Genomic DNA, 10,104 nt, shown 5'->3' with positions numbered 1-10,104 from the left:
AGTGGGTTGTCCCCTCTTTTCTGTCTTCTCAGCCCCCAGCTGGTCGAGGCCGATGGCCACCCTTCCTGGTTCTGGTTCTGCCAGAGGTTTCTTCCTGTTCAAAGGGAGTCGTTCCTCTCCACAGTCGCCTCAGGCACGCTCAGGCCGGGAGATTGGACTGTAGAGAAGCTTTGGTGCAATCTGTTGGTTTCCTTAGCTAGGAAATTGTTTTTGAATTGGCTCTATATGAACGAATTGGATTATTTTGAAAATAATTATGATTACAATTAATTGAATTCCAATTGGCTTGAATTGGACTGTACTATTTAAGTGCCTTGAGATGGCATTTGTTGTATTTGGTGCTATATAAATAAAAATGAATTGAATTGAATTGAACAACATTTGGATGAAAATATCAGTAGCTCTCCATTTACTGAAATATCTTGAATACAGACATACTGTCATCCACTGATAAACAAAAAAGTAAAAGTGAAAGGAATTAACCTTTAGCAAATGCTAGCATGATGACATGCTACTTTTGGTCATTTTTCTTTTAAAAGAAAGCATTTAGCACATTTTAAACTTAGCATGCTAACATGCTAAATGATTGTTGAAATGGTGAATATATTCTAGGGCCTAGAAAACAGGCCCTAGAAACCATGGTAGCCAGGATTCTAGGCTACCGCTGTTTCCAAAAACGCCATAATGCTACATGGCAAGTAAAGAAAAGCACAAAGAGCAGCACATTCTAAATAGAAACGTTGGGAAGGGCCCAAAAACAGGCAAAAAGTTGTGTCACACAAAGAAAAGCCCTGGTGACAGATCTCACAGCGACAAAATGACATGATTGGGTTTTTAAGATCACCCAAGAGAGATAAGCCCTTTAATGATTTAAACCTTCATTATTCTTTGAAAGACCGTGAAGGGAAAACAGTTCAATAATATTTTAATTAGGAATTAAATGTACCAACAGAACAAGAAAAAAACTTTAATATCTAAGATACAGAAAACCATCAACAGATTCGGAAAATACAGAATTATTTCTGTATTCAAAAAAAAAAAAAAAAGACCAAAAATAATAGGCCACCAAAGATCTTCAGGCCTTCTGGCAGCTTGCAGCACAATTCTGTAGTCAGGGCCGCCGATAGGGGGGGACAATAAATAAATAAATAATAATAATAATAAAAAAATAATAATAATTAAAAAAAAGGAATATGCGCATTAGTCCACAAATATGTCCAAATGTTTCAGGCACGCACGCCAATCAGGCTGAATTGATTTGAGAATCATCCCTGGTCAGCTGAATGGCAGCCAGTGTAACGCGGCTCTGGTTTAACCTTATTTTGTTTAAAATCAGCCAGTATAGACATGGCAACGTGTGAAATTGCCATTTAGATAGAGTTGAAAGTAACGAATGGGTTATAAACGTGACGTTTTGGGGTAGCCTGTAGCTTTCGTTTAGACTGATTTAACTTGACTCTCGCCAGATGAATGGGCTCCGCCTTGTTCCCCGAACATTCTCAGAAAGATCATTCAGAGAATTTTGTCCCGGGCCCAGCCAAACCTGTCAGCGGCCCTGTCTGTAGTGGAAATCACTGCAGAGACAGTGAACGCAGTTCATCACTGAATTCTCAAACGCAAGTTCTATAAAAAAATCCAGACATGATAGCACCTTCACTGGGCTTTTTAAAGATGGAGGGAGGTGAAGTGGAAAAACTGCACTGTGGTTTCATGAATCAATATTTTAAGTTCTGCAAAAGTTCAAGGATGCTCTTCGTCCTCTTGTCTGTAGACGGAGGGGACCATCTTGACTTTTATCAGCACACACTTAAAGAAAAACTAGCATCTGCCATGATTTGGTGGTGTATTAGCGCACATGCCAGTTGCACTTTGGTAGAAATCTATTGCATCTATGCTGAAAATATAAACAGGTTTGGGGTACCATAGGCTGGAATCCTGATGCAGGAAAGGCCTTGCTTATTTCAGCAACACAATGCCAAACCACATACTCCAACACGCCTCAATAGTGAGAGCTCAGGTGTTAAACCCAAGTTTTGAACATATTTCCTAAAAATGAACAAACAGGGTTCATTTATACACGTTTCATTCTGTATCACATTCATATACAAATTTCCTAAATGAGGTTTCCACTTTTGAAGAATGCGAGCAAGACCAACATGAGGCTTAAAACCCAGTTTATTATGACAAATGTACAAGATCTGATCCATAAGAAATACCAGTAGAATTAACAAAACTGTAAGAAGCAGACAAAAACACCGATAACCAGTCTACTAGGATCTATACACAGTGGACAGGGTGCATTTCCTTTCAGATTCATCATGAGGTAAATAGGAAACTCTGCTAACACTTCAGTCATTGGCACCGGCTTCCCGCCTTAGCTTCACTCCTCTCCATTTCTACACCAGTCTTGCCGCCAATTATTTCATAATCGTGAAAAACATACCAACACATTTTCCTTATCTCTGGGGAATATAAACAGGGTCACAGACATCTTCATCCTTTCCTCTGACTCAACCCACCAGAACACACACCTCTATTACACTTTTTATATTTCAGTTTGCTATATTCTGTCCATCTAAAAGGCTATATACTGTATGTATAAGTTGTGTGCACTGCGAGCAGCACATATATGTTCTTTTGTCTTGGAAGTCAGGATTTGGCCACGACCAGTATCAAAAACTGCATGATAAATAGAGTGGTTTATCCTCTGTGAAGACCATGCTGGGAGTAATTTACAAAATATTTTACAAACAGGTTTCGATTCCTTATTTCAAAATAAGACGCAGCGATCCTAGATTGATTTCTATGACATCATCCCATTCTCCCCGAGCTCCTATAACATGCCTTCACCAGGTCAGTGCATGCTCACCTACGCAGTTTCACTGCCAATGAGATCTCCTGTCCAATTCATAAGTCCCTCCGCACAGCCATCCTTAAAACATGCCTTGGTTTTCTGATTTTATTATAAAAAAAGGTTGTGCCAATATTACTTCCCTACAAAAGAAAAAAAAACTATTAGAAATTCATGCAATCCCAAAGAATTGCCCAATATATTTTTCCAGGATTACAAAAAGCCTCTAAATATTTTACAGCAAAAACTACAGATATACACACAGACTGGTTCCAGCAGAGGTCAGTAAAGTCATTGTTTTTTTTTTTTCTCTCATCCCGTCCGATCCCCGCTCAAAGACTCCATCCCAACATTTAACTTCCAGACTTTTTAATTACGATTTTCATGATCTTGACCTAGACTGAGGTCGAGCGCTATATACCGCCACATCCCCTGAGCTCAAGATTATGAAAACAAAGGATGTTAAAAAACAAACAAACAAACAAACAAAAAACACGTACATGAAGATAAAGGGGAGAAGAATAAAATAAAAAAAAAACTGTTTTGGATCCGAGTGTGATATTCGTCATAAGCCGGGGGGGTATGCAGGTGTATGAACCTTCCACGAAGGATGATGTACAGACAAAATAAGACACTTTACATTTTTTTGCTCAAAGAGACAACACATAAAGGTTTGGATATACAAAAAAATACACAATTATTAAAAACAAAGTCACAAAGTAACAAATGTAGTAAGAAGAGGCTAGACTAGAGCTGAAGATTAGGAGGGACCGAGTTTTACTTTAATTTATTTTCCCACATAAACTCCGAAGAGAACAATGTGTCTAAAGAGTTTATGTGGGGGGTGGGGGGGGGGGGTTTACCACTGGTGCTGATGGCGGCACACATAGTTCAAATAATTATACATGTATACAATATACAAAAGCTACTCTATCATTCAAATACAAAAGGTCAAGGGGAGGACAGGTTGGTCACATGTATACATTCACACCTTCAAAGGATACAAGAGGTCGAACATATATGGATGACCATTTAATATTGTGGGTAAAAAAACAAAACAAAAAAAAGCTAAATGTTTAGCTTTCCATGACACCAGTCTACACACCAGTGTGTGTGAAGGGACAGCTCATCAAATATGTAGTTCAGTAAATTTATTATTATTTTTTTTAAATCTCATTTTCACAAATAAAAAATGGAAAGAAAGCTTTAAACCAAACTCTCACATTCAGCAAGCAGCCAGTTAGCTTTGTACAAAGACCAAGAAGAGCAGGAAAGGACTCAAATTCCACCTTCAGAGCTCATTAGGAAACAAAGACACTAAGTGTTAATTAGAATACTTTCTAAGTGCCATCAGGTGGATTTGTTTTGGTTCAAATGTTACATTTATTCATAAAATCCATCCAAACATTAATGAGGTATAACTATTAGTGCTTAAAAAGCCAAATTATTGTTATGACCGCTTATTGTTTAAGGCCCCAAAATACACTATAGCAACGGTTTCAGTCCAAATCTGAAAGTGAAACTTGGGGCCCCTTCCAGCAGCTTGTAAAAAGGACTTTCCCCTTCTTACGCCTCTATTTTTGGGACACTTTAAAGCTGAAGAATGTGGTTTACTCGGTGGAGGAAAACCTGGAAGTACTGCAGGGACTTTTGTGCCCAAAAACATGCACGAGCGGTCAGAGAAGCTGCCACAACACATGAGGATGTAAAGGGAGAGACACACAAATGGAGAGAGGCCGAGTTCCCTAACATTACACTGCTGGTTCTTCACATAGCTGCTCCATTCAGGTTAAAAATATTGGACAACTAAAAGCCTAAAACAGAACAGACTCATTGCTATTGAGCTGTATAGCATCTATAAGCTAGCTTCTGCATGTGGTCAAGCTATCAAAGTGGAGCAAAAAGCCCAGTCCTGCTTTAAAACATCAGTCTGTGCTCAGAGAACTGGCTGCAGCTTCATTTCGAGAATGAGTTGCCTCTTTCACTTAAATCCGCTTGGTGAATTAACCCCTTCCCCCCCAAAAAAAGTGGAAATATTAATTTCATAGAGATTCAAATTTCATATCTATTACGGAATGATGTTTAGAGACTCAGTCATTAAGCACTGATCTATCACAAACTATTAACGGTTTCAGTGCCAAATTTCAGTTCATGTGTATGAGAGCAGGAGCAAACTGGAACAACACTTAGAACAATGAGAGGAAAACAAACACGGGTGACATGGTTTAGAGGAAGGTTTGGCAGTGGAGCTGAATGACGCGAGTGGTTTGAAGGTAAACCGAACCAAACTGTTACTGGACAAATGAAAAAACATGATATGTCGGTGCCCTTGTTGGCTGAACAGTCCCACGGGGACAGCATTGGTCTGGTGACCAGGACGCAGATAAGCTCCGGGTGATACGTAAAGAACAACGATGAGGAAGTGTTGGCTGGGAAAGGGAATAATAAAGTTAAGCAATATAAAAATACAATACCACAAATAAGAAACAGTACAACCATTTTTTTGTTTTTACAATTGTTCGTTATTGCAGACGTAGTCCACGAGGTCTGTGACTCCAAACAGGTCGTCTTCGTCGTCCTCCTGCGCCGCCATGTCCTGACCAACCAGACCGTTTGGTGCCGTGGCGGCAGCTGGTGTGGAACTGCTGTTTTTGGAGGGCTCCAGATGTGGGGTGAGGCCTGGAGCTGCGGGGGTGGGCTGGCTGACGGGACCCTCGACGACGGGGCCCTCGACGGGACCCTCGATGGGACCCTCGACGACGGGGCTCTTCACCGCGCTCTGTCCGTTTGTCGCTTGCGGCTCCGCCGGACTGCGGTCCGATGGGTTCGTTCCCTTTGTTGAATCCTCCTCTGCCGCCTTAATCTCCTTCGGTTTCTCCTCCGGCTCCTCGTCGTCATCGTCGGAGTCGATCCGGTTCACCCGCTTACGGATGGGGCGATCCTCCTCTGAAGATTCGTCCGAGTCATCGTCGGAGTCGTCCTCCTCGGACGCTCGCCTGCGTTTCAGCGCCAGGCGTCTGTGCCGCTGCCGCGAGTCTTCCTCTGAGGAGTCCGCTCTCCTCTTCAACCTCCGATCCCTCGCATCCTCCTCAGAGTCTCTGGAGAAACTTGCTGTGAAGAGAAAACGGGCCACTTTTATTCATCTGCAGCTCTACAACACAGATTAATACAGGGTGCTTGCTCTTTTTCAAAATTAAAATTCCAGACTTTTTTTTAAAACTGATACTTTTTTTCCCCAAGACCTTAACTTTATGTACTTGTAACTTGTGTGCCTACTTCATTGGTTGAGATCGTACCAACTGTGTTTATTAGAAATGTTCATTTTTATAGGCTAGTATTCAATGAACAAATGCATTCTTCACAGTAAATTATGCTTTTACTGATGAAAACGTTTCAAAACATGAAAATCACAAGTACATGAATTTCACATCAAACAAGTGTCACAAAAACTATCTATAAAAAAAAATGAATGGATGGATGAATGTATGTCTCTTCACTCACATCTTATCCCATTAGGCTGATACAGTACGTGACCAGTTAGTAACATTAGAGTTTTATAGCCTACCTTCCTATTTCTCATTTCACAATGCCTTTCAGCATACTGTAAAATTCTACCACGCATTTATTTTCCATACTTTATTAAGACTTTCACACAAAATTCAAGACTTTTCAAGGTCTGGAAAACAGTGCTTCAAAATTCCATACTTATTAAGACTTTCAAGACTTGCGCAAGCACCCTGTTAATACCATCTACCCTGTAAAACTGTTATGCTTCTTTTAACGTTTGGATTCGTTTTTGTTACGTCACGACTTTAAATTTAGACGGTTGAAAAACCAAAAGAGTCCAAATTATTGTATCGAGTCTAAATAGAACAAAATCTTTACTTTATATATCAATAAAGACAAAGATTTCAGTTATGTGCAGACTACGGGTAAAATTGCAGCATAAGAATAAAATGTATATCTGGGCAATTCATTCATTTAACAAGGTCTCGGAGACGCTGTCCATGGTTCTGAAAATGTTCACACTTCCTGATGGCTCTGAGCAACGTTCCCTCTAAGCTGCTCGCCTGCACAGTCTCAGCGCACAAGAAAATCTATGCAGCGCATAAAACGTATTAATTAATATCTAATACCAGACCTAATGTTTTTCTGTACCATTTTTCAATGTAACGCAGTGAGTGACAGGTGTTCAGCCAATGATACGATACGGTTTACTTACGCTATGCAGCCAATCAGAGCATTGATAGTGCTTGCATTATGTGCCCTGCCCATACGCGCCGTGCAGGTTAGCTAGCTAACAACAGTGCGGCGGAGTTAAGAGACTCAACTCCTTATCATGGCGAAATGAACGGCCAAAGCCAAAGTAAAAAAAGAAATGCAGTTCTTTTAGGATGGAATGGCAGTCTGAGTGCGAATAGAAGAACAAGCGGGGAAACTGGGTGAGATTTTTTCTTTTTCGAGTGAGAAAGATCTACTCTGCAAAACATGACTCAACAAACAAGCATGACTCTTTCCATGGCCTAAGCATGATTCTCACATATAACATAACATACTACACATCTCATGAACAACAAGATTTTTCATTTTAAGTGGGCCAAATCGCTCATATTAAAAGTAAACTAATGAAAATTGTTGCTGTGATTTGATTCTTTTAATAAGCCGTGTAACTTGCTATGATCCAAGGTGTTGAGCAGGTGTGATGCTGGTGTGTGGCCACAGCTTGCACATCTGATGTTGCTCACAGTGGTCCTCAGTGTGCTCAGGGAGCTTGTGTGTATGCCCAGTAGGGCCGGCACGGTATTTGTATTCGTGCCGAACCGTCACAGTATGGGGGTCACGGTTCGGTACGCGCATTTCCACGCAGAATACACACGGTACGGAAGTTTTCTGAACGCGGAACTGTTATTTTGCAAGAGTTTCCTTCAGGACCCATTTAAACACTGCCACATGCGAGCTCTGATTGGTCCGTAGAGATATACGCTTTCGGACAGAGTAGTTATAAGAACTGTCCTACTCGAATTTCGTTCTGATAACTATCCTTCCCCAGCGGAACTGTTTCAGTCTGCATTCGCACGAGTCGGGACCTGATAGGGACTGATGCGCCGCGCGCAGCCGTCTGCGTCAGTGACGTGTTAGCCGTTAGCGCCACATTCAACAACAAAACGGAACAAAACAAAACCCGAGAGAAGAAAAAACACCACAAAGAAGCTAACATGGAGAGCGGGGAGGCCACTGTGTTCATGGTCTGCATGATGGAGATATTAATCATGGACGATCACATCAGGCGTCTAATATCAGGGCTGGAAAAGCTCACAGAGAGTCAGGAGACGATACTTTTTCATTTCATGAAGGAAGAAAGAAGAGCAGAGCGCTGCAGACAAAGGAGACAACGTGTAAGTTTAACTTATTAAACACGCGCAGGTTCTGTCTGTGTGGTATGATGAAACATTTCAGCCGTGATAGCATGACATGGATACGAATACATGCAGAGCAAAAAAAATTACCGAAGCAATTGGAATTTATATCGCATCTGCTATGCGCCCATATTCCACTGTAGAAGAGGCAGGATTCAGATATCTATTACATGTGCTCGAACCTCGCTACACGCCTCCTTCGGCACTGTACCGAAAATGTACCGAACCGTAGGGTCCGTACCGAGGTACGTACCGAACCATGAGTTTTTTGTACCGTTCCACCCCGGATGCCCAGACATGAAAAATTAGAGGGAACATTGGCTCTGAGGCGTCGTGATGCCGGAGCTGCAGTTTCTGGTACTTTCCCCTTCTCAGTGTTCATTTTTCACTTCATCTCGCTTGCTTTAATGCACTTGAATAAGTGCAAAAAAAGGACTATTAAGTAACAGCATCACAGGTTGACAATATGGCCTCCTGCTGGTGGAGTATTAACTGTTTTAAATCAAGAGATGCCTTAAATCAAACTAGAGATGAGATCAACATGAATCCCCCCAGTAAAGTAAGAACATATATAAAATCCTAATTGAGCTGTGTGCATCTGTGCCACAATGACTGGTCAATTGATGGATGTATTTTGTTTAGAAATCTCTCCAACATGGACCTAAAACAGGATCTAAACTAATTCTACGGGAATTGTAGACACTGGACATGGGTCCAATTCTTGTTTCATGATTCACCTTCAATAAAATATAAACCTGCATGAAAGAGAAAAGTTCAAAACTCTTCGAGCACTTCAAACTATTAAAGGGATAATCCAGAGTAAAATGCACTTTAGATCAATTTACGGGATGTTGGGAGTACATACGTTGAGTTGACATCAAAATCATGTCATTCGGATGTGTTTTGAGAATTTCGATTTGACCGTTTTTAGCCAAAAGTCGTTAGCCTGGAGGTGATGAGGGCATCGAGTATCGCCGCTACAAAACGCTATTTTTATACCTCTTCTACAGCTCCAAACAACATAACACTTACGTGGTAGTGAGTAGAGGGTCCCTAAAGCCAAACCGAAGTGTCCCGAGGTCTTCATGTGGTCGTATAGAGAGTCCAGAATGAATTTAATCAAGCCAGTACCTTTCCGAAAATGTTGCTGCTACACCTGCCGCTGAAGACCGTGGTGAAGTTGGTTTGATATTGGATATTCGACAGATATTCACACTAAGGAAATAAGGTGTCTTTTTTTTCAAACCAATATCAAACCAACTTCACCACGGTCTGTAGCGGCAGCTGCAGCAGACACATTTTCGGAAAGGTACTGGCTTGATTAAATTCATTCTGGACTCTATATCCGACCACATGAAGACCTCGGGACACTTCGGTTTGGCTTTAGGGACCCTCTACTCACTACCACGTAAGTGTTATGTTGTTTGGAGCTGTAGAAGAGGTATAAAAATAGCGTTTTGTAGCGGCGATACGATATGCCCCTCTGACTTCCAGGCTAACGACTTTTGGCTAAAAACGGTCAAATCGAAATTCTCAAAACACATCCGAATGACATGATTTTGATGTCAACTCAACGTATGTACTCCCAACATCCCGTAAATTGATCTAAAGTGCATTTTACTCCGGATTACCCCTTTAAATTGCAAACTACAAGAAACTGTAGGTTCGTATATTTTTCCTCCACGATTCATTGAGTTGTGGAGGAAAAAAAAGCCACACTTTGATACTAACGGCTACTAAAAATCTACCACACCGTCAGTTAGTCTGCAGCAGGTTGAAATGTAGGAATCAACTAATCGGTCTGCAATGAAGACCGAGAAGACAATAAAATCAGTA

The 10,104-nt window shown here is 41.1% G+C and overlaps 1 protein-coding gene across 2 annotated transcripts in view; it reads right to left on the bottom strand.

Annotated features, from left to right (window-relative positions):
* Positions 1-2,157: 2,157 nt before the first annotated feature.
* The window catches only part of rsf1b.1 (remodeling and spacing factor 1b, tandem duplicate 1), a 28,507-nt gene continuing 20,560 nt past the window's right edge, over positions 2,158-10,104 (bottom strand). For both annotated transcript variants that reach the window (XM_075487457.1, XM_075487458.1), the window contains exon 16: positions 2,158-5,962. In XM_075487457.1, the coding sequence (XP_075343572.1) occupies positions 5,361-5,962 (602 nt within the window). In that variant the 3' untranslated portion in view covers positions 2,158-5,360. The remainder of the gene's footprint in view (positions 5,963-10,104) is intronic.

The sequence above is a fragment of the Odontesthes bonariensis genome, chromosome 16 (genome assembly GCF_027942865.1).
Source record: "Odontesthes bonariensis isolate fOdoBon6 chromosome 16, fOdoBon6.hap1, whole genome shotgun sequence".
NCBI classification, from domain to species: domain Eukaryota; kingdom Metazoa; phylum Chordata; class Actinopteri; order Atheriniformes; family Atherinopsidae; genus Odontesthes; species Odontesthes bonariensis.
The sequence above is the reverse complement of the archived record's forward strand: the minus strand, read 5'-3'. Positions and strand labels throughout refer to the sequence as shown.